The sequence below is a fragment of the Nyctereutes procyonoides genome, unplaced genomic scaffold (assembly GCF_905146905.1).
Source record: "Nyctereutes procyonoides isolate TBG_1078 unplaced genomic scaffold, NYPRO_anot_genome, whole genome shotgun sequence".
Taxonomy (NCBI): domain Eukaryota; kingdom Metazoa; phylum Chordata; class Mammalia; order Carnivora; family Canidae; genus Nyctereutes; species Nyctereutes procyonoides.
The window spans coordinates 23364002-23390124 of NW_026575030.1; the positions used below are offsets into that span (position 1 = coordinate 23364002).

General features: G+C 37.8%; 1 protein-coding gene across 5 annotated transcripts in view; it reads right to left on the reverse strand.

The window, feature by feature from the left end:
- Positions 1–25597, reverse strand: part of SEC22A (SEC22 homolog A, vesicle trafficking protein) — a 65096-nt gene extending 39499 nt beyond the window's left edge. The window contains exons 1-5 of one of the 5 annotated variants that reach the window (XM_055316384.1): positions 25563–25583; positions 24578–24711; positions 17664–17864; positions 6548–6711; positions 4806–5000 (exon numbers count right to left, since the gene is read on the reverse strand). In XM_055316384.1, the coding sequence (XP_055172359.1) occupies positions 4806–5000; positions 6548–6711; positions 17664–17864; positions 24578–24591 (574 nt within the window). In that variant the 5' untranslated portion in view covers positions 24592–24711; positions 25563–25583. The other 4 variants (XM_055316383.1, XM_055316385.1, XM_055316386.1 and 1 more) reach the window with 4 other exon arrangements.
- Between the last annotated feature and the right edge of the window lie 526 nt (positions 25598–26123).

Here is a 26123-nt window from a genome sequence, read left to right on the forward strand (position 1 = left end):
AAGTTTCTTTCAATTCCTAGTTTGTTGAGTACTATAATGAAAGACTGCTGGACTTTGTTACATGCTTTTTTTTTCACCTATCAAGATGATCAGGGGATTTTGGTTTCTATTCTATTGATATTGTATATAACACTGATTTTCAGATGTTAAACCAACCTTGCACTCCTGGATTAATCTCACTTGATCATGGTATATAGTAATGTTTATGTGGCTAAGATTTGGTTTGCTAGCATTTTGTTGAGGACCGTTGTCCATACTCATGAGATACTATTAATCTGTAAATTTATTGTGATGTTATCTAGTTTTGAAATGGGAGAATACTGGCCTCAAAGAATGGGTTGAAAAGCATTCCCCCTCTTCTATTTATTGGAAGAGTTTCTAAAGAATTGGTTAATTCTTAAACTGGTAAAATTCTCCAGTGAGGCCACTTCAATCTAGGATTTTCTTTGTCAGTAGTTTGTTTTTTTCTTTTCCTTCTCCTTCTTAAGATTTTAAAGTAATCTCTACCCCAACAACCAAAGATCAGGAGTCACACACTCCACCCATTCAGCCAGCTAGGCATCCCTGTCAGTTTATTAGTAATTTAATCCCTATTCTTGGATACAGTTTATTCAGATTATTTATTTCTTCTTGACTCGGTTTCAGTAGTGTGTATTTCTAAGTATATGCCCATTTCATCAAAGTTGTCTAATTCATTGGCATACAACTGTTCACAGTGTTCTTTTAAAATCCTTTATTTTGTAAGATCAGCAGAAATGTCTTTTCATTTCTGATTCTAATAAATTCTTTTTCCCTTGGTCAATCTAGCTAAAGGTTTGTTAATTTTGTTAATCTTTTCAAAGAACTAGTTTTTGGCTTCATTGATTTTTCTCTATTCTTCTATTTTCTATTTCATTTTCATTTCTGCCCTAATCTTTGTTATTTCCTTCCTCCTCTTTATTTTAGGTTTAATTTGCTTTTCTTTTTCTAGTACCTTTAGACAGATGGTTAAAGTATTCATCTGAGATGTTTCTTTTTTTTTTTTTTTAAAGATTTTATTTATTCATGAGAAACACACAGAGAGGCAGAGACACAGGCCAAGGGAAGCAGGCTCCATGCAAGGACCCCAATGCAGGACTCGATCCCAGATTTTGGGATCATGCCCTGGGCCAAAGGCAGACGCCCAATTGCTGAGCCACCCAGGTGTCCCTTAGATGTTCCTTTTTAAAAAATATAGGTATTTATAGCTATAAAATTTCCTCTAAATACAACTTTAGCGGCATCTCACATTTTGTTATATCGTATCTTCATCTTTGTTCATCTCCGTGTATAAATTCCCCCTTTTGATTTCTTCTTTGACCCATTCATTATTTAGGAGTGTATTGTTTAATTTCCACGTATTTATGAGTTTCTCAAATTCTTTTGTTATTAATTTCTAATTTCATTCCAGTGCATAGAACTTACTTTGTATTATTCTTAGCCTGTTAAATTTATGTTGTTTTTTTTTTTAATAGCATAGCATAACGTCTATCCTGGAAGAGAATATTCCATCTGCACTTAAGAATATATTTTCTAGGGGGTGCCTGGGTGGCTCAGCTGGTTAAGCATCTGCCTTCAGCTCAAGTCATGATCGTGAGGTCCTGGAATCAAGCCCCATGTCAAACTCCCTGCTCAGCAAAGAGTGCTTCTCCTTCTCCCTCTGACCCACTTGTACTCTGTCTCTCTAATAAATAAATAAATAAATTTTTTTGTAAAAAGACTACATTTCCTGATGTTGAACAGAGTGTTCTGTAGTTGTTAGATCTAGTTGGTTTATGGCATTGTTCAAATCTTGTTTCCTATTTATCTTCTGCCTAGTTCTATCCATTATTGAAAGTTGGGTATTAAGTCTTCAACCATTATTGTCTATTTCTCCTTCATTTCTGGCAGATTTTGCTTCATGTATTTGGGAGCTTTGTTAAATGCATCTATGTTTAAAATTGTTATACTTTAAGGGATTGGCTTTTTATCATTATAAAATGTCTTATCTCTAGTAGCAATTTTTGTCTTAAAACCCATTTTGTCCAACATCAAAAACCCACTCCACCTCTCTTTTGGTTGCTATTTGCATTATATGGGTTTTAAATTCCTTTTGCTTTCAATCGACTTCTACCTTTTTAGTTTCTTAATCCACTTTTATAATCTCCAACTTTTGACTAGAATGTTTCATTCACATTTTTAAATCCAATCTTATTAATTGACATAGCAGATTTACATATGCCATTTTACTTATTTCTATATGTCTCATGCCCTTTTTTGCTCTACTTCTTTACTGCTATCATTGCATTATGTGAATGTTTTATGCTGCAGCATTTTAATTTCTTTAATGAACTTCATTCACTACTTTGAGTGATTTGCTTAGTGTCTACTCTAGGACTTACCATAAACATCTAATCAGAAATAGCTTCATATTTATATATACTAACTTAATTCCAATGAGCTATAGAAACATTATTCCTATGTAGCTCTATTCCCTTTCTTCTCTTTTTGTGGTATTGTTGTATACATATTACATTTATAAACATTACAAACCCCAAAATACACTGTTATAATTATTACTTTACTTAATTTTACATCTCTTAAAGAAGCTAAGAGAAGCACAGTAATTATATTTTTCTAAGTTTTATTAATATGAATTCTTATCACTCTGGCTTTCTTCATTCATTCCTGTGGATTCAAATTACCACCTGGAATCATTTCCATTAGCACAATGCAATTTTGCTTCCACCCACCTCCTCTGTGCTGTTATGGAAAATATACACTACAATTCATGTATAGGTTCAATAATACATCAGTTTTATACAATTGCTTTTTACATCAGTCAACAAAAGAGAGAAGAAAAATGACTGTTGTACAATTATCTTTACTCTTGCTCTTTGATTTTTTTGGTGTAGATTCAAATTACTGTTTGGATCACTTTTCAGCCTGAAAAACTTCCTCTAGTATTTCTTGTAAGGTGAGTCTACCAGCAACAATTCTCGCAGCTTCTGCTTATCTGCAAATGTCCTTATTTCACCTTATTTTTAAAAGACAGCTTTGGTGGACATAGTCAATTGCTGTTGACCAACAGTTTTGTTTTGTTTTTTTTCCTTTGATCATTTTGAACATATTGTCCCACTGCCTTCTGATCTCTGCTGTTTCTGTTGATAAGTCAGCTGTTAATCTTGTAAGTAACAAGTTTTTTTTCTCTTGCTGGCTTTAAGATTTTCTCATTGTCTGGTCTTTCAGCATGTTTAATATGACTCTTCTATTTGTGGATTGCTTACATGGTTATTTGAAACTCACTGAGCTTCCTGGAGGAGTAATGTTTTTGAGTAAATTTGGAAACTTTTCAGCCATTATTTCTTCAAATACTTGTTCTGCTTTCTCTTTTCTCCTTGTGGTTCTCCCACCATGCATATGTTGGCGCGCCACATTTTCCTGAGGTTCTGTTCATTTTTCTTCATTCTTATTAACTCTATTCTTTGGATTACATAATCTCTATTGATCTATCTTTGTCAGTTCAAATCTACGTTTGAGCCCCACTAGTAAATTTTTTATTTCAGGTGTATTGTTCACTTCCTGAAGTTCCATTTAGTTCTTTTTCTTTATAATTTCTATGTCTTTATTGATATAGTCTATTTGATACAATATCGTGGTCATACCTTAATCATGGTTTCCTTTAGTTCTCTGAACACTTATAATGGTTTAAACTATTTGTTAAATCTGACATCTGATCATTCTCAAAGGCAGTTTCTATTGCCTGCTTTGTTTCCCCCTACTATATAGATTATACTTTACTCTTCCTCTGCATGTCTTGTAATTTTTTCTTGGAAATTGGATATTTTAGAAAACATATAACAACTCTGAGTACTGATGTACCTCCTCTCTCTTGGGGCTTGTTACTGGTATTGACCTTGTTTTTGTGTTTGTTTCCTAACAGACTGGATTATTTTACTATAATTTGTATCCTTCTTTCTTCCATAATTTCTATTAATCAAACCAAGAAATGTTGTGTTCAGTCCTAAATGCCCCATTTAAAGAATACTAACAAACTAAAGCACATACAGAAGCAGCTTCCAGAATGGGGAGGGTTTCAAAACATCATAGAACAAAAAGCTAAGGAAACTGATTATATCTGAAGTCGATCAGAGTAATAGGATAGAAAAGACACTGAGTTGCTAATTTCAAAGTTCTGAAGTGCTACCCTGGTTTGGCTGAAGAGCAGGGAAAAGTCACAGAACTTAGACAAAAAAGTTGTACTACAGGGAATTTTTTTAAACAAGGACTTCAAAAATGGCATATGCTATTTTTTATAATAATAAGGTTTCCATTTTTAAGCCGTGGTTTTCAATCTGTCACAGCTGTTGAGTGTGGCGTTTCTAGTTTGGGAGGGAAGGGTTGGGTAGATGATCCCATTTTCTGTGATAATCAAGAAACCTGGCCTTGATTATAGCTATTTTGACATAATGCAAAGCACTTTACATGTACATAAACATATATTACTAATACTATTATTCATCTCTTGAAAAAAATTATAAAGAAATATTTAAGAAACACAAAAAATTCTTAAATGTTTCCCTAGCAAAGAGTTCCTCTAAGATTACTATTTAAAAGTATTTTTCTGATTAGTCACATATCTGGTAGATTACCACATAAAACACTGGGACAAAGAATTACTTTAATTTCTACATTATCTTATGTACTTGCTTTAAAATATTAGGATAAAGAAATTAATTTACAAGAATTACTCAGTTCTTACAAAAGTTTTTTTTTTTTTAATGAAATAATTGAGATCCATAACTCACCAGAAGAAATCTTACCAGCACCTTTATAGTCAACAGAAAATGCAGAGGTGACTCCATTGGCGGACCCCAGTTCACACATGGAAATTTGATAAGGGGGCCTCAGCTTGATTTCCATCTGCATGTCAGACAGATTTATCTTTGTTGAAAGAGATCTGGGATTATTATATCGCTGCTTTGTCCTCTGAATGAAGTTATCTATGTAAAATAAAAAAATAAATTTCCTTGCAGTCATTTGTTAATTAATTTGAGAGTGTGACATTTATGGAATAAGTTCTGCAGACTGACAGTTTGTTATTCAAACTATTTAATTTGCCATAGAATATTCTAATATTGGGATCTCTGGGTGGCGCAGCGGTTTGGCGCCTGCCTTTGGCCCAGGGCGCGATCCTGGAGACCCGGGATCGAATCCCACGTCGGGCTTCCGGTGCATGGAGCCTGCTTCTCCCTCTGCCTGTGTCTCTGCCTCTCTCTCTCTCTCTGTGACTATCATAAATAAATAAAAAAAAAAAATTAAAAAAAAAAAAAAAAAGAATATTCTAATATTATTTGTGTTTAATATACATGGAGTCATCAGTGTTTTACTCTAGAAATTATACTCTAGAAATAATTACAAATACAATAAAGATTTAACACTACATAACTGTAGGACTATTTCTATTATTCTTTTTTTTTATTTCTATTATTCACTTCAAATAATTACATTTTTACCAAAAAAAAAAAAAAAGGGAAAAACAGCTTTAATTTTATTTTATTTTTATTTTTTTTATTTATGATAGTCATACAGAGAGAGAGAGGGGCAGAGACATAGGCAGAGGGAGAAGAAGGCTCCATGCATCGGGAGCCTGATGTGGGATTCGATCCCGGGTCTCCAGGATCGCGCCCTGGGCCAAAGACAGGCGCCCAACCGCTGCGCCACCCAGGGATCCCCAACAGCTTTAATTTTAAACCAAAGTCTTAATTTTTATAGGGAACCATATCTCATAAAATATTAAGTCTGTCAGTATTTACCAATTACATAAGAATATATACTTTAAATTACATGTTCTTATAAACCTGTTTTATTTACTGCTTACACCATTAGAATGTATGTTTTAAAGAACAAATTTAATGAAATCAATAAGACATTTCTAAATATCTTCCAATTTTACTTTCATTATTTATAACTTGGTTTTACTTTTTTCTCCTACAGCAGGAGTCAAGCAAACTACTGCCCAAGGCCAAATTGAGCCTGCTGATTGTTTATGTAAATACGGTTTTATTAGAATATAACTATACTCATTCATTTATGTATTGCCTATGGCTGCTTTCAAGCCACAATGGCAGGGCTGAGTAGTTGTGACAGAGACCATATGGTCCTTAAAGCTTAAAATATGTACTATCTGGTACTTTCCAGCAAATGTTTGCCAACCTCCATCCTACATTAAGCAGACTATAAAAGATTATCACATAAACACACAGAACTCTGAATCTCTTTTAAATTTCTCATTGAGAAACAGTCCTCTGGGATTAATTCTTTGTGCCAATAATCACAATCCCCTCCACAGCTCAAACACAATTTTTTCTAATAGGCACCTAAATGAAGAAGTTGCCATAATTTATAGACCATTTGTCAAATTGTTCTATCAAATGCAAGGTAGCAAAATCTTCTGAGTTTTTCCCCTGGCCCCCAGTATTATACAAAAAAATCTCTTATGACTGGATGGAGACAGGATAATGAAAAGGAAAAAAAATCAGGCCCTTACCAAATTCAATGAAACAGTATGGTCTGACAGCAGTATTTGTCTTCATCATGTTATAAGTAGTAATGAACTCCTTCTGAAGCTCATCCAGGAAAGAGAAGGCCAGAACATTTGGGTAATTTTCAGTGCACAACATCATGTAGCTCACTCCCAGAGAGCTAATAAAACTACAGTGTAAAAAACATTGGTTTTAAAATTTCAAATTAAATCAAGGTAATTCGTTGCTTCCAAAGACTGGTTCTATATACCATCAACAGCTGCTACAGTGGCAATGAAGATACTAACATTTTATCATATATTCTAGCAAAAAAGAAATTAAAGAAACCAAAGTATACTACTTTCAGTTGCAGTTAAAAACAGTAGACAAAAAAATGGAATAGTACCTACAGATGGACATACAGTACAATTCTAACACTTAAGTGATTTATCACTTGGGGTAGAAAGCAGGGGAAAATATACAAATATGTAAGGGTTACAGATAGCTTAACATTTAACTATTCAACCTAGTGGAACTTAATCCTGTTTGAATCCAGAACTCTTTAGAGATTCTGATTAAAGTTACAGACACTCTCCTCAGAAAACTGTCCAAACAACACAAAATCTGGCTCACAATTTCAGGTTGGTCATTGACCTCTTAAAGTCATCCACTGACTCCAGAATCAAGTCCCCTACTTTATATAATAATGAATTATGAACCACTGGGGAAGTAAGAGTAATTTAGGAGTTTTTAACAAGAACAAATAAAATAAATGGGATAGAAAGGAGAACTCTTGCTTACAGCAGAATGCTGAGTACAAATTGGTAAATGTATACATAACGCTAGAACTGGAAAAATCAGCATTTTGCAACCAGTATAGTAAAGACTGGGTCAAGCAAGGACAATCAATGAAAGGTGAGTCTAGGTGGAACTTTTGGTGAGGAGCAGGAAATTCTGTGTGGTTTTAAAATATCTTCCCATGGACTGCTTATTTGTTGCAAGGAGAAAATATTTATTATACAGCAGAAACTAGACAACATCTTGACTGAGTACTCTTAACGTTACTAATAAGGGATAGATGGATTTTCTGTGCCTTCAGTTGTGATAGCCTCAGAAATATATATCAGCTATAAAGTATTCTAGCCAAGAATGCATAATCTGAATCTAATCATGAAAGAATATCGAAATGATCAACATTGAATTTTAAAAGGCAGGGGAGCTATAGTCTTTAAAAATCTCAACGCTGTAGAAAGGAAATAAAGGCTGTGTAAATGTTTCTGATCAAAGGAAGCTAAAGAGACACTACTAAATGCAATACGTAACAGTAGTCTGGATCCTGTGCCACAAAGGGGGAAAAATGCCGTAGAGGACATCCCTGGTCAACTGACAAAAATGGAAAACAGGAAGTAGATTAAAATATGATGTCAATATTACTAGAGCTGATAACCATGCCAGTTAAGAGAGTATCCTTAATCTTAGAAAATACACTTCGAAGTAATTAGGAATTAAGGGCGTGGTATTTTAAGTTTCTCTCAAATGATTTAGACAAAAATAAGAGGCAGATAATGATATTTAACTAAATGGGGTAAAATGTTAACAAAATGTGAAATTGGGGATAGGTATTATGTTTGTCATTCTTATTTATACAACTTTTCTCTAAGTTTGAAATTATTTCTAAATAAGAAATTAAAAATTATTAAAACTTCAAGCACTGAAATGTTCAAATTGGTCATGTTCTACTAATAATCCCCTCAATAAGCAGAGAATGTTACACAAATTAACCCTAGTAAATCATCTAAACATTGTTTTATAGAACTGTCCATGTAGCTCCTCTAGATCAGTCACAGCAAACATATCATATAGGTTATTATCTCCCGCTCCTTTGAAAGACACTGCTAATCTCTAACAGCAATCTTTACTGAACAAACCCTGATCCATACTGGAGACCCCCTCCCCTCTTTTTTTCTCTAATAATATAGAAGCAGAATTTGTATTTTAAATTTAATGTATAGAATATATTCACATGGTTCAAAATTTTAAAAGAATGAAAAAAGAAATTCAGTACTTAAAGAGCGTCTTACCACTACCTCCACCCAAAGATACCCAGTTCTCTGTTCCTCAAGCAACTCATGTTATTTTTTTTTTTAGGATTTTTTTAAGCAATCTCCACACCCAATGTGGAACTTGAACCTACAACCCCCAGATCAAGAGCACATACTCTACTGATCAAGCCTGCCAGGCACCCCAACTCATGTTATTATTAAATTCTTATGTATCCTTCAGTGAGAGTTCATGCATTTATCTATCTTTCTCTCTCTCTCAAAAGACCAAATGATGTGGGATTGGTACCTATTATTCATTATTATTAATGGTGTGGAAACACCGTAAGTTCTGAAACTTAGAGCTTCTGAAATAACCTAGAATTCCTTTCTGAAGTTCACTTAACACAGTCATTAGATGAAATGTTTTTCAAACTACAACTTGTGACCCATTAGAAGGTCATAAAATTAGTGTAGTAAACCACATAAAGCATTTTCCTAAAAATTGAAATAGAACATAACAGAAAATATTGGAATGTATAAAACTTTTTAGTTTCTTATTTTATAGGTAATGTTCACAAACTGAAATATCTTCTTATGAGTCATAGTCAAAAAAGTTTAGCCATGCATATTGCATTTTTCTATGAAATGAATAACTAAACCAAAGGGCAAAGTATGGTTTTCTTAAGCCATTTTCTCTTTCCAAAAAATCTTTACCATCATTATAAAAATTCTTTGACATGTCATTAGCATCCAAATATACCCTACCTCTGCCCTGCACCCCCCCCCCCCCCGCCCCAGGAACTTGAGCTGGGATAAAACACAATTGGTGATTCTTTCCACACACTCCCAACACTCAAGGAGCTACCCTAGGAGTTGTTTCATTATCCTCCACAAATATGACTGAAGCTTTTGGACTTCATTTTTTTGTGTTACAGTAGAATTTTACTGTATTTCCATATTAATGATAAAGTGAACCACGGGGGGGGGGGGGAGTTAACCACAGACACAAACACGACAATTTATCCCAGTTTCTCTTGCTTGCACTTAGTTAACTAGAGAATTATTTGTGAAATAAAAGGAAGCTTGTGTTTTTAAGATTAAATGTCAGCATTTTCAGTCTTTTTTCCAAAGCCTTTACTATAATTATGTGATACTCTCTGAAAAGGCCAAAAAGAGCTCTATAATATTATGGTTTTTCATAGTGAACTTAGTCATATGCTATTGTCTTTCTTTGAAATGCAAAGGCAGTTTTTCAACAATACATACAAGCCTTCTTTATCAAAAGATTTCTGGCTTTTGCAATTATCATGGGGGACAAACTCAAAGATTCCCATCCTCTCACTGAGAATTCCTCATATGAAACTGCCTAAAGTCACTACAGGTATGCCAGTTTGTGCATGCATTCGCTTGTCCATTAGGAGGAGGAGGAGTAACAGTAACAGCGGCAGGTACAGTTTACTGACCCTTTAGTTTGAACCAGGCCCCCTGCTAATAAGGGCTTTAGCTACGTATTCTATTTAATTTTACTCTCACAGTAAAGAGGCACGACTATCTCCATTTTACAGATGATGGAACAGAGGCTCAGGGATTTTTAGTAGCTTACCAGGGCCACATCAACATTTTAGAAGCAGAGCGGGGTCAAACTTAGTTCTAACTCCAAAGCATCCCTTCTTTTCCAACACAACACCAACTTCCCTATGTTATACATAAACCAACTATGTGTTTAATTCACCAACTTTTTTTTTTCCACTTTTTCAAGCCATAAATCAATCTCTATTTTTTTTCCTCTAATTAAGAGTAAATGAAACTTGAGGATTTAGGAACTTGTATCAGGATATTCAGGAAGCCCTGCCAACTTCTCTACTTCTTGTGCCACTCTACCCCTCCTTCTCTGCGATCTAGCCACATAAAGTATTATTTCAGATCCAAAGGATACCAACCTACTCCCAGTCCTCCCAACGTCTGAGAAACTTTACAAATTGTCTTCCTCACCTGCAATGCTCCCAACCCAACCCTATCTCTACCATGCTCCAATTCTGACCTGGTTAATCCTATTCATCCTTCTTGGACTTAAAAGTTCCTCCCAGAGCATACAATCTAAATTGACCCCGGCACAGGGCACCTGGGTGGCTCAGTTCTCTGAGCATCAGATTCATGATTTTGGGTCAAGTCATGATCTCATGGATTGTGGAATTGAGCCCCACATCAAGCTCCATGCTCAGTGGGGCGTCTGCTTGAGATTCCCTCTAACCCTCTCTCTTTGCTCCTCCCCCCACTCAGGCTTGCACGCGCGTGCTCTCTCTCTCTCTCAAATAAATAATCGTTAAAAAAAATAAATTGATCCCACCCCTTGGGTCATACCATAGTAGCTGTTATTTTTCTTCATGTAACTAATCCAGTTTGTAGTTATATATTTATGTTTATTTGTTGTAATGTTTTTCACTAATATCTATGCTCTATAAGAGCAGAGATCATTTCTATAGAGCTCACAGCTATATTCTTAGCAACTAGAATATTTGGGGTCTAGTACACAAAATGTGTTCAATAAATTTAGTGAATGAGTACAAAGATGACATCATTCATTTACTCATTTATACACTAATTTGTTGAGTATATTGTGCACATATAATTGTACAGCCCAGCAGTTATCTATTCAAAGTATCTACATAAAGAAGTTCAATAAATAGTTGACTAAATTTTACAGACCGGAATACAACTTCACCTCCTCTTCCAGAAGGCTTTAGGGTTCAGGTCAGTGAGTTTTCAACATCCTCCTACTTTAGAGACAAAGATGTTCTCAGATACCATGTAGAATTACTATGTTAGATATGTCTACTATCCTTTTATCACAGACATTACTAACCTCACACATCTTTTCCTCACCTTGAGCACAATTTTTAAACTGCCATTGTTTTCTTCCTACTTTGCTCCAATTTTTTTACTTCCCTTTTTCTTCTTGGCCTTGGTACCAATAGGATTTGGTCTTTATAGCTACTGTCTTCAGGCCAAGGAATTTATCCAACTTCATTACTTCTTTGGTTCCTCCCCCAGCATACACACTAGCATCTTCTTCAGGGCCTTCCATGACTAAGTATGTCTTGAACAGGTAAGACTGACAGAAATTCAAACTCCAGATAGAGGGTATTTACCCATTTCAAATCACTTCCCTAAAAAGCTAATTCTATCAGGTATCCAAGCAAGCCATACCTCAAGTGATTTCTAAGATCCAATAAAAATGCTTAAACATTAAGCATTTTCTGGTATCTGATTTTATTAAGTGTCAAATTCTACACACCAATTAAACACTAACAACATTAGGACAATTGTGGCCTGCTACACCAACTAAACAATTAGTGAAAGCAATGATCTTCCTTCCCCAAGCAATAACAAAGCACCTAGCATATGTCTAGCATTCTACTCTACAGGCTCTGACTTCAAAGACAAAATCTCTGCTTGCCAGGCACTTATGGTGCTGGGAAAGCACTTAAAACACCAATATACAAAACTAGGAAACAAAACTGCATTTTGTAGCATGCTAAATAACAATGTATATAGCAAACTATTAATAAATTAAGACAGTAATAATTAACCTGAGGGGTTGCTCAGCCGAAATGAAGTAAGCCTGCAGCTGCCTGTACAGAGTGTTTTCCAATATATGGAGAATAGCTATCTGCAAAAGGAGAGCAGAGAAATGCAAGATTCCTGATAACATCTGTGTTCCTTGGCTCCAGCCACTTTAGAAGCCCGCCTCTCCTTCACAATACCCTTTTTTTGCTTATGCTAGTGTGAGTTGTTTCTGCACTGACAATGGGAAAGAGCCCTATTTATTAACCAATCACAGAACTGTTACAAAACTGAATAACATAGGAAAAGTGCCTGGCAACTGCAGGCACTTAATGACCGGGGTCATTGTTGAAGCTGTTATTCCTGTAATCAGAAAATAACACCAAAAACTGAAAGAAAAGCACTGCCAGAAACTAAAAACAAAAAGTAGGTAAGCCTAAAATAGCATTCCCAGCTAGAGGTAGCAGTTTGTGGACTAATATGGAAAAAGTAGAGACTAAGGTAAAGAGAGAACCTGTAAGGCTCACAGGCATTATCAGACTTCAGAAGAATTCAGTGGGAAAATTAAGAAATTTTATTTCTTGCATTAAAATTCACAACAGAGTATGACTGGCTTCCCAAAGACGTTTGTATTTTCATAAGATCGGTATCTCAATGTTTAAAGAGATCTCAAAATGTCCCACTATGATTCCCAAATCTCCAAAACCAATCTCAAAATTTTAAGATTTCATATGACACAACTTAATTTCATATGATTCATAATTATTGCTTTAGCCATTGTGTTTCCTAAGTTTTGACATAGGTTTATATATTAAACATTTATGACAATTTAAGGAAAGTATCCTTCAACTATGAAACAGATAAATTCTTTAAACTTTTACACAGAGAGAACTATAGCATCACTATGTACAGGTGACCCTTAAACAATGCTAGGGTTAGGGATGTCAATATCCTGCACAGTCAAAAATCAGCATACCTTTAGACTCCCCAAAAACTTGACTACTAATACCCTACTGATGACTGAAAGCCTTACCAAAACACAATTAACACACATTTTGTTATATTATATGCTGTATTCATACAATGAAGATAAAGGAAAATGCTATTTAAAAATAACATTTACAGTACTGTATTTATGAAAAGTATTGGCTTATAAATGGACTCGTGCAGTTCAAACCCATGTCATTCAAGGATTCAACTGTAAAATGAGAAGAAATCACAAAACTAGATTATGCATCCTCCAACCAGCCACCAATCAACAAGCCAAACTGAAGTATTTTGGAGAAAGTGAAGACTTAACTCCATGGCAACTCTGAACATTGCCATACCCCCAAAACAATCATCCCTCATTTAGCAGTTAGTAACCTATGTGCAAGGCATTGTGCCAGCCTGAGCTGCACAGAATGGGCTCCATTAGCTGAACTCACTACTCAGCCACTACAATCTGATGTTCATTATTCTCCCAACACATTGTGGGGAGGAGGGATTAAAGGAATTTTCTTAATTTTTTTCTACCTTTAAAAATATTTTTTAAAGATTCACTTATTGGAGAGAGCATGAGTGGGGGGCAGAGGAAGAGACTCAAACAATGTGGGGCTTGATCCCACAACCCATGAGATCATGGCCTGAGCTGAAATCAAGAGGCAGATGCCACCCAGGCGCCCTGGAATTTTCTTAATTTTAAAATGTTACCCTAATTCTTCTCCTCAAACTCTATGGTCTTCCTCTACCTATTCACCTAGACTCCAGCGTGAGGTACCATTTGATTTAGCATATAATTACATACTTAACTTTGTTTTGGTTCTCACTGGTATTCCGCAAAGACAACCTCAATTTTTATACGTATTTGAAAGCCACAATGTTAAAAGACGAGGAATCATTTATAAGCTAGAACAGATAATGATCTCTGTAAGTTATCTAACTATATAGAAAAATTATAAAAACTTAAAAATAAATTTAAAATAAGAAAAATATAAATGATTAAAAAAAAAAGTCAAGTTCTACAGGCAATCTGTGTAAGGAGTGAGATCATGAGAGAAATGAAATAGTAGTAGCAAGAAGAAGGTGATTCAAAAGAAGGCTATAAGCCAGGCAACAAGGCAGATGGGCAGCCTGTGCCAGTTCTGGGCTGTGCCATGTTATAACTGCAGATCTGTGAGTTTTATCTGGCAAGCTCATGGACAGAAAAAGAGGTGTCACAAGGGAACTTTAACTCAGGTAACATATAAACTCTCAATTTTACAGTGACTTTATAATTAGTCTAAATGTAATGTCATACAGCATGGAAACCTCTATAAACTAGAAAATAATCAAGTCCTCTAATCAATGATAGAAAACATAAAACCCAGGTTCTTGTCAGGAACTAGAACTAAAATTTCTCCATTCAATCCCTTTTAAAAACTTGGTTACAAAAATAACATGCATAGAGGCTTTTCTATGTGTGGTTCTAAAGGCCATGTAATCTATTTATTCCTTTAGACATTTCTAAATTGTATTCTTAGGTCAGGCCAGATTAGACCGCTGCTGATTCATCTCACTCCTAAACTCTCTCATAAAATTGCTTTTTGAATTGTGTCATTTGCTTACACTAAGGAATTTTACAAGAAAGATCATAAATAGCTCATCGTTATGGCTGCTGGAAAAATGCTATTCAAATGCTGTCCCTCTTAACGTACATCAGGTCTCAGGAACGTGAAGAGCAATGTTTTTATTCAATGGACACTGAATCCTGTAAATGATTCATTATCCTCCTTTGGGTCATGAGGAAGCTCAGAGAAATATTTGCAGTCCTTTTCCAACAAATGACTAGATTAAGTAGTTTCCATCTCCAGAAGGAAATGTTATTTCAGTTTATGATTCTCCTATCTTTATCCCTTTATGTGATACTCTCTTCTGTGCTCTTGAATTATTTTGTAAACTACCTCACATCTTTTGTGGAATAAGAAGGAATACAAAGAAATAACACAAAATCTAGAATTCAAAACAAACAGAATTGGAAGGGGTATTAAATTTTTACTACATGATACTCTGCTTTTAAGAGAATAAAATAAAGGAGGAAAAACATTTGCAAAAAAAGTTGTTCTTCAAGTCTAGGATATCTGTCAGAATTAACATATGTTCAAACAATCTTCCATCACTCTGATATAGGTCTATAGTCCTATACAATATCAATTGAAACTCAGAATAATGACCAAGGGTACTAAAAGAGCCTATTAAATAGAATATTAAAAGGTTTCAAGTTTTTCTCCATAAAACAGAAATAGATTAGACATCATTTTAGATGTATTTTAACCATCAACCACCACTACATTTTCCAGTAAAATCCTTTGAAAACCCAGTTTAAGATAAAAGCTCATTATCTTACCATTACCTAATTGATCTAAGTAATTATAGACATTCTCTAAGGTTCTATTCTGGGCCTCTCAGAAACTCAGTGGGCATTTCTACCCTCACAGTTTCAACTTCATGTGAGCAATTTCAAGATCTCTATCCCATCTCAACTGGACTTCCTAGTCAAAACCTCAAGTAAAATACTCAAAAGTAGTGTTTAGTTACCCTCCTCTTCTTCCTCACCCTCAGAGTAAGCAACCCTTTCCAAAGAGCTCATTCTGTCCAACTCCACGGCTTCAGTCATCTTTGTATTCCAGCTCTTCCTTTCTGGCTCTCCATCTTATCAGGCTTAATCATTTCTTTTTGAAGTGTCTTTGTAACTGGCATTCTCTTTTTCATTTGCACTTACATCTTACTAGGTCAGGCCCTAATTATAGGTTAATCTCTCTCTTCTCAGAGTTTCCATTTCACCTTACATTCCACTGCCTCAGCATTGCTTTTGTTTTTTGGGGGTTTTTTGTTTTGTTTTGTTTTAATCAAGTCACTTCCCTCAAACCTGCAGTAACAGCTTCCTATCCCTCAGTCTGAACTTGCAAGGAAATCCTGGATCTGGCCCCACACTAATTATCTCACATTTCCCATAACTATCCCTAAATCACCATCCACTACACCAGGCCAAACAGGTGAATACACCCCTAAGGCTAAGTCATTCTTTACTTATTCCGCCTCTCCTCTCTACACCTAGAACGCCCTCTTCTCTGTCTTGGCCAAATCTTAATTCTTCAGGACATGACTCATGTGTCATCTCAATACCTAAGCCCTCTGCTAATTATATCAAGGACCTTGATATAATGGACCTTGTCCTTATCTGATATCCTTCTGTATGCAAATTCTGTATCAAACTGCTCAAGAGTTAATTGTCCTCTGTGTCATGTGGATGCTCTCCAAGGGGGTCTTATCTATGCCCAGTTTTAATTATACACTGTAAGTTGACCCCCAAATCTAAATCTCCATACTTGTCCTTCTTCACTGAACTTCAGACTTACACACCCAGCTTCCTACCTGACAGATCTTCCTGAATGTCTAATGGACATCTTAGACTTAATATGTTCAAACAAAACTCTTGATTTTTGAAACACACATCCTCCAATATTACTCATTGCAGCCCCATTAGCCAAGTAATTATGGGCATCCTCTAGGCCAAAAATCTAGGGGGGACTCAATTATTCTCTTTCCCTCACAACCCACTAGAATCCATTAGGAAGATTTGTTGGTGCTACTCCCAAAATACAGCCCAAATAGAACCACTTCTCATCATTATCACTCTCATTCAAGTTATAAACATCACCTCTACCTGAACTTCTTTAAGAGTCTCCTAAATGATCTTTCTGCTTCTACTCTTTCTCCCTTAGAGCACATTCTTCATACAGCAGCCAGGATGATTTACTCAAAGCCAAAAATCACATTATATAGCTCTCTAGCTTAAAACTCTTCGCTGGCTTTCCATCACATTAGACTCAATCCAAACTCCTATCCCAGCCCAGAAGGCTCTATATAACCTGTCCCATTCCTAACTTTCTGATCTCACCTTCTGCCACTTTATTAATTGTCCATATTGCTTCAGCATCTCTGGTTTTCCTTCCATCCTTTGATCAGTATCACAGGCCTTATGCACTGGCTGTCACTCTGCCTTACTCTTCATCCACAGCATCCTTCACATCTCTTAGGTCTCTGCTCAAATATCACCCTTTCAGGGAGGCCTTGTACTACTATAAAGTCACTCTATCCCATAGCCCAGTGTTACTTTCATGTGCAATAAATAGAAATGAGTGGTATCCTCTCTCACTAGAATACAAATTTAAGTTCTTTGAGGGCAGGTATCATGCACAATTTTTATATTTTCCTACACAGTTTGCCTGGACATGTAAGAACACTAAGTAATAAATACCTAATGACCAACTTATAGAATATCCGTGATCTGCAAAAGTATAAAAATTTCTAAAGCCAGATATAAACACAGAGAAGCTGCAAAAAGGGCAATAATATGATGACTACTGTTTAGTATAAATTGAGAACCACATGATTATTGATTTGAACACTTTTCCTAAACTAACCAATCACTACTTTTTACTACAACCACTTTTATATTTCATGCAAATGGCAAACACTGAGTAAATTATTCTAATGGTGCAAACTCAAGTCTTACTTAATGTTATAATGTCCAGTTTTCAGTGTACATCTATCAGGAAGCTGAGCAAGTTTCTTTGAGAGCATTTTAAAATACTTTCTGCACTCCTGCACGCCTGTGCCTTGTTCATAGTCAGTAGAAGCAGAAAGGGGGAGTCCATCTCTGACGCGAATGACTGATGCAGATAAAATCATAGACATTTCAACCAGCAGAGAAGACCTAAAACAAGATGAACAATTTGAGTTAGATAAAAAATTAAAGTCAAACCTGATAAATGGTGTAAAAATGTTCAATTCACTAATAATCAAAGGTTCACTAATTAAAGCACTAACATACTACATTTTCCTTAACAAGTTAGCTTTTAAAAAATAATACTTGTTGGGGCACCTGGGGGCTCAGTCAGTTGAGCTACCCACTCTTGATTTCAGCTCAGTTCACGATCTCAGGGTCATGAGATCCAGTCCTAAGTCAGGCTCTGCACTCAAGTTGGAGTGCTTGTCCCTCTTCTACCCCACCACTCCTCCTCCAGTACATGGGCTCTCTCTCTAAAACAAATGAAAAAAAAAACCTTTTTTAAAAATTAAAAAAAATGATACTTGCTTCTTTCTGGCATTCTTAAAGGTATCTGCAGGAGTAAATATTGGAATAAATATCTTCTCAAAATAATCTTGCAATATTCAATAGAGTTTAAAAGTACTTATGCCCTTTGACCACAATAATAATGTAAATATATAGCCCTACATTAATGGAAATAGTTTCAGACAAAATTTTAAACAGAAAGACATTCTTTCACAGAAATAACCAAAACCAATCTAAACATCCAACAATAACAGAGTATTAAATAAATTATAGTATACTCCTATGATGGAATATAATGCAGATGTCTGTGAAAATAGTATACTCCTATGATGGAATATAATGCAGATGTCTGTGAAAAAGAGTTCAGTAATATGGTAAAATGCTTACACATTAATTAGGAAAAAACGCAGGATAAAAATCGCAAATGTTTTCTATAAAGACAAAAAGAAGAAGGGAGGGATAAATGGAGAAATAGATACCAGAAGAAAATATGCCAAAATTATAATAATGCTTATCCCCAGAAAATAGTATTATGGAGGATTGTTATATTTCCTAAATTTTCATAATATTCCACAATGGGTATATATTATTTTTATAATCAGGAAAAAAATTTTATTGAGGTGCCTGGGTGGCTCAGTTGATTAAGTATCCAACTCTTCAGTTCAGGTCATAATCTCAGGATCTTGCGATCAAGACCTATGTTAGGCTCCCCACTCAGCAGGGAGTCTGCTTGGGATTCTCTCCCTCTGCTCCTTCCCCAACTTACGCACACTCTCTCTCCCTAAAATAAATAAATAAATCTTTAAATAACAAAAAATTGTATTCATAATAAACCTTAAAGCTAAAGGAATACTGGTTTTAATATCATTCTCAATTTCTTTACCAGAAAATAAAACATAATGGCCTCTTATATTATATTATGATCAAGCTTCATGGAGATAGATAAAAAGGACTTCATAGGCTGGGTCTGAAAGAAATTAGGTAAACAGAAACTTTGCTAAAAACTATTCAATGTTGCTCAAATTTTAGCTTGAATAAAAGCACTGGAAGCTTGGTTAGAAATGCAGGTTTCTGAACCTCCCCCTATCCCCAAATTCTGATCCACTGACATTGAGGTAGGGCTTGAGAATCTTCCATTTTTAACAAATTCCCAGGTAATTACTATGCTTAGTGCCTACAGATCAGATCATACTTTAAAAAACACTAAATTAAAACATGTTCAGTCTGAAATTAAGTGATAACTCTTTCTTGTGAGGCCTTCAGAGCACAGCGCACTAAATACTGCTTCACTAGAAGTAGGGAAAATGGTGAAAATTGAAAAACTTGGTAACAATTTCATAGACTTTTTTCAAGATACTGTATCTCAGAGCTAAATTAATCCTCACTTGTCCTTCTCAGATAGCTCAATATTACTTCATTCCAAAAATGAAAAACTTAGTTATGTATATCAAAATATGGCACAGAAAACCAACTGGTACTGACTCTGGAAATTAGTACCATAAAAAATTTCTCATTTTTGTTGCCGTGTGAAGTTGAAACCTCACTGTCCATTTACAATGGCAACTGACTTAACACAAAAAATTAACCCATATAACAAAGTTAATGCGTTAAATTTACTCCCCCTTTTCCTCTTTTCATGAGGAAATGAGAGGAATAGCTAAGTATTAACATGTCATTACCCTTTAATATTTTTCTTCTCCATTCACTTAAACAGAAAAAACCCCACATCAATCAAATTAGCCTTAACCATAATGGGATCTTCTAACTAACATTCCAATATGACATATTCAAATCATTTTTCCCCTATTAAATAAGTTTCTTTTCTCTTCTAAAAGCAGTAAAGAAAAAGATGAGATCCTTCAAGAGATAATGTATAAACTACAAACTCCTCTTAAAAATTGTTCTATGTTTTATTTCATTATTAAACCATAATTATGGGGATCCCTGGGTGGCTCAGCAGTTTGGCGCCTGCCTTCGGCCCAGGGCGTGATCCTGGGGTCCCGGGATTGAGTCCCACATTGGGCTCCCTGCATGGAGCCTGCTTCTCCCTCTGCCTGTGTCTCTGCCTCTTGCGCATGCACTCTCTGTGTTTATCATGAATAAATAAATAAATAAAATAAACCATAATTATGAGATTTAGCCTAAGGATAAGAAGTAGTAAAATGTCTTACTTCATATCCTTAGGCATTTATTATTTAAATATAAATTTAAAATATAAAATTTAAAATATAAAATTTTTTCTTCCTAAAGTTTACTGCAACACAATTACTCTGGGAATTAACATGAGGGCAAGGTTGTGACCTATAGTTTCCAAACACCCATATTCTTAGTATTTAGAAGTAGACTGCATTCCTTTATGCCTGATCTTTCTAGGATCCCAACAGAAATATTAGGAATAATATTTATTATAGAGTGCCAATTTTTATGGAGTCTTCAATTACTCTTTTCTTTTTAATGAATTCAAAACAGAAAGATATGATTCATACTTTGTAAAACATATACTAAGAAACAAATGCCAACCTGTAAGTTCCATTCATTTAACAAACATTTATTGAATAGGTTCTATAGTCTAGGACTATGGCAGACATTAGTTCCTACCATCAGGAACCATCAATCCAGAATTAAGGAAATTCAGATGAAAAGAGCAAACACAAGTTGTGCCACCCACCACTTAACTGGAAAACTACTGTTAGACAAACTTGCATTTCAGATATTCCCAATACACGTAGGCTTGAAACCAAAAGCACAACACAGCACTGAGACTCCCTGTCAAAATTCTTAAAAGGTTGTCAGAAAATTGCTTCTATCAGTAGATACGATTCCTCTGAGGAAAAAAAGTTAAACTTCTTCCTCCCAGAGTCATTTGACCTTACATGCTAACCAGTAAACTAGCAAAAGAAACTGTCATGACTGCCCGTGAACAATGTCAGGCTTGCCTGGTTTGTAGAGGATTTCAACCACTTTAGGATAAGCAATCTCTCCTCTATCAACTACTACCTCCCCTCTTTTCTCTTTCTACCTTGGATTCTTAATGCAGTTCCTTAAAGAAAACACTCCATCTTATCTGGACTATGCTAGTAGAAAAAGGGATCCCTCCACATAGGGGCCAAGCTAGGTTAGAATACCCTTAGGGTCTAAGGCACAGTGGCGGTTGGGAAAACCAATGAAGAATTGATGGGAACTGAGGAAATCAAGAGGTTAACATTTGCATGGGAAGATTCAGGAGCAATAGTTTTATCAGGGCCACCGATACATTTTTAGGCCATGATCCATTTTCTCTCACCATTAACACGAAAAAAAAAGTATGTCTTTAGACAGCAGAAAACTCAAAGGGAATCTGAGTACTGACCTGTATACCCATTCTTCAACAGCAACTGCTAAAGGAAAAAGCCCAAATTAGAATCTAGATAGGTCTGGGAAAACATTTATGTAGAAACTGAGAAAAATAAACTCCCACTGTGCCAGTGGTTAGCAACTGTTTAGTCCTAGGATAACAGGATGCTGACCTCTTCTTCAGAACCTCATGGGGTAATGACTATGAGTCACCAAGAAGGCACTTTCTCAAAAATCAACAAAACCCAACATACAAGGTATGTTTTATATCTACTTTCCAGCAAGATGCTTTCATAAGAGATAAAAACATTTAATATCAGGTTAACCATTCATATCTTATTTTGGCTATTTCCCAAACTTTAATTATCCAAGTACTATTTTCAGAATTTTTTTTTTTTAAGATTTTATTTATTTGAGAGAGAGAGAGAGAGAGACAGCATGCACACATGAGCAGAGGGGAGAGGGAGAAAGAGAATCTCACGCTGACTCCATACTCAGCATAGAGCCCGACACAAGGCTCAATCTCACAACCCTGAGATCATGACCTGAGCCAAAACAAGAGTCAGCTGTTTAAGCTGACTGAGCGGGATCCCTGGGTGGCGCAGCGGTTTGGCGCCTGCCTTTGGCCCAGGACGCGATCCTGGAGACCCGGGATCGAATCCCACGTCGGGCTCCCGGTGCATGGAGCCTGCTTCTCCCTCTGCCTGTGTCTCTGCCTCTCTCTCTCTCACTGTGTGCCTATCATAAATAAATAAATTAAAAAATATTTTAAAAATAAATAAATAAATAAACTGACTGAGCAACCCAGGTGCCCCCATTTGCAGAATTCTTACCATATCTACACCTCACTTGTATTATTATTTACCTAATGTAGGTCTTTCAATTGACTTATTGACCATTCAATTGATATTGACTATCCTTAGCAATAGCTGTGAAATCAATTTTGAGGTTTGTCTCCTAATTAGAGATTTTTGTTGTTGTTTCTTTTTTTATTTTTAAAGATGTTATTCATTTATTCATGAGAGACAGAGAGAGAAAGGCAGAGACACAGGTAAAGGGAGAAGCAGGCTCCCTGCAGGGCGCCCAGTGTGGGACTCCATCCCAGGACCCCAGGACCAGCCCTGAGCCCAAGGCAGACACTCAACCACTGAGCCACCCAGGAGTCCCTGTTGTTGTTTCATCCAAATGTGTGTTAAATTTTTTGGAAAATTATTGTTGAAAATATTCATCTACTTATCACTCAAAGTATTCTGCATGGGAAACACTACCTTGGTACCTATTTTATTGAAAGTGCCAGCTGACCCTTAAAAAAAAAAAAGAAAGGAAAGAAAGGAAGGAAGGAAGAAAGGAAGAAAGAAAGAAAATGCCAGCTGAGATCTGTGGGACTTGGGAGTGGGGGTTACTGGGGGTAAAGCTATATTAATTGTAATACACAGGGAGGGAGCAAGACTGAGAGAAAAGGGAAGGTCTCTGTACAGCCGCAGGTTAACAGAAAGACACTTGAAAAACAGAGCTTGAAGAGGAAAAGGGGAAAGCGTACCAAAGACAATCAGAATTTATTTTACAGTTTTGCCTACCCACCCCCGCACCTTACCAGCAGCCTTCAGTACTCCTAATACAGGTGCCTGTACTACACAGTACATCTAGCCTCAGGCTCCAGAGTAGATTATAACCACAACTAGGAACAGGGCCCCCAACACAGGCACAAATGTGTCAATCCCTAACAGTTGTGCAGCACCTTACAGTTTACAAACAGTGAGTGAAATATAACCTCTATTTGACAGATGAGGAAATTGAAGGTCCCTTTCTCAATGTCACACTGCAAATATATACCCAAACTGGTGCTTATACCTAAGTTTTCTGTGTCTCCAAATCGTTGTGCTATATCAGTCTCCTAAAACCCACAAGGGGCAAGAACCCAGTGATTGAAGCTATCTAGCCACAAATTTTGAAATAATAAAAGACCACCTTATATTTTCCTTAAGACCACCTTATATTTTCCATAATAGTTAACATGATGGACTATGGAACAGGTGTCTGGGTTCAAAAACTGGCTCCACCATGTGTTAACTGTAAACGTGAGCAAGTTTTGACTTTCTACACTCAAGTTGCCTCACCTGTAAATTGTGGTCACTACTAGTGTGTATCTCATAGGATTGTTTGAAAGATACTAATAGTATCTATCTGATAGGGATACATAAAGAACCTGAAACATCACCCTGTAGGACTAAAAGTAGAATATTATTATTATTATTATTCATTAACTGCCCTCTATTTACCAGGCACTTTATACACTATCTCATTTAGGCCTTCTGATAACCTGTGAGATGGGTATTATCAGTTCTGTTTTACCTTTGAGGAAATTCAAGCTCAGAAAAGAATTTAGGCAAGTCCAACGTTTGTAAGTGACAGACTTCCAGACAGGCTGAACTCTAACCAAACAGTGAACCCAACCAAACACTGCCTCACGACACAGCCAAGCTTCCTGCTCAAGTATATGGAAAGTCAGAGCCAAGTCTTTGATAAGACCTGTGCTTCTTTTAAACATCAATATAGGGCAGCCCGGGTGGCTCAGTGGTTTAGCGCCTGCCTTCAGCCCGGGGCCTGATCCTGGAGTCTCGGGATCAAATCCCACGTCGGGCTTCCTGCATGAAGCCTGCTTCTCCCTCTGCTTGTGTCTCTGCCCTTCTCTCTGTATCTCTCGTGAATAAATAAAATAAAATCTTTAAAAAATAAACATCAACATAAAATATACGTAGATTTTTAAAAATCAGTTCATTCACACACACACACACACACACACACACACACACAAATCACTAAACTGTTATCACGGTTTTCAACACAGGAAATGCCCAGGCTTCCCATTAATTTAGGGCATGGCCACATACGTCGGATTCAAGTGCTCAACTACAACCTTCAACACCGGAAAGCATAGGTACTGTTTCCAGTACTGCCCAACTCCTTATAATCTCTCAGCACGTGAGCAAATTCAGAGTTTAGAAAAGTGGATGCTCCACCTGTTAGCTGGCATCACAACATCTCGCGTCTGGTGGCTGACGCTCTAGCCCTGGGCTTTGCCTTGGCTGTCTAGGCATAGGAGGGGCTGCTTCTCAAGCTCTCCAACTTGCCCCCAAGCGGACGATCCAGGAAACTAAGGCAGAGAAAAGTCCAAAGCTGTTTTTGCGGGCAGAGAGATTCAAGTCCCTGGGGCTCCTATTTCCGAGCCCCTCTTCCACGTGCCCAGCCAAGCGCTCAGGTCTCCTTGTAAGGCCACATCTCTCCCAAAGTTGCCAGGGGCAGGCAGGGCAGGCGTTTCTCTTGGGCCAACGAGGGCCGATCTCTGGCTCAATGCAAATTAAATCCCCACAGAACGCGAAGCAAGCCGCTGGTTCAAATCCCACCCTAGCCTTTAAAAAATAGTAAACGCCAGGTCGAGCTCTCTGGGCCACCTAAGTAGCCTCAGGGGATTACCGTGTTTCTAACAACTGGGGGCCAGGGAGTGCCCCGCCCACCGGCCCCGCCCCGCCCACCACCACGCCCCCTCTCGGCCACAACACACATTCCCCCGCCCGCCGCCACGCCCCCTGGACTACGCCACACCAGTTGCCCCGCCCACCGCCCCGCCCCCTCGGTCCCCGCCCCGCCCCCCGCCGCCGCCGCCGCCGGGCGCCCACAGCGACTCTCCTTCCCGGAGCGCCCTGCCTGGGTGCCCCATGTACCCAAGCAGGTCAGCCCAGGGGCAGCCGCCGTTCGCGCGGACCCACAGCCCCCCTCTCGTCGCAGGGGACGAAGCCCCCGGCATCGCACCTCTCCACCTCTCCCGAGCGCCGCGGCTCCAACCACCCGGCTCCCGCCCCCACGGCACGCGCTGGGTCCCCGCCTGGGGGGAAGGTCTGTGGTCGCGAAGGCCGCGGCGGCAGCAGGCAGAGCCAGGGGCCGCCTGCCGGGGTCCCAGCGACCCTCGGAGCGGAGGACCGAGCGCCGGGACCGCCCGGGTCGTACCTGCCGAGCCGGGACCCGCCGCTCCGAGTGACGCGGCCCGCAGTGCATTGTGGGGCCGGGGAGGGGCCTTCCTGCGGGGCGGCCCCGCGTCCGACGTGGCTGGCGCCCGACGGGACCAGGCCCCGCCCCCGGCCCCTCGCCTAGGCCAATCAGCTTCTGCGGGGAGGCGACGCTGACCCGCCCCCTCCTGGGGGCCCGAAGTCGCCCCGCCCCCTTCCCAAAAAGACTGACAGCTCTTCACGCACCTGCGCCGAGAGGTTGCAAAGCGCTCAGCTGACGGCTGATGCTGTCTCTCACGAATAAAGCTCATCGGTCCTGCTGCTGCCTCTTATCTAGAGGCAGTTTGTCTCTCACGCGGCCCTACAGCAAACACTTATCCAAGGAGCAGGGGGGAAACTAAGAAAAAAAAAAGGACTTGTCCCATCTATCACCTCGCAAGAGGAAGCACCTAACCTCGGCAGAGAAATGCCAGATGCAGACCCTGCAGCCCCTTCCAACTTTTGCATGGGCCATACATTATTAAATAAGCACTTAATGACTGTGGACCACGTGCCAAGCACG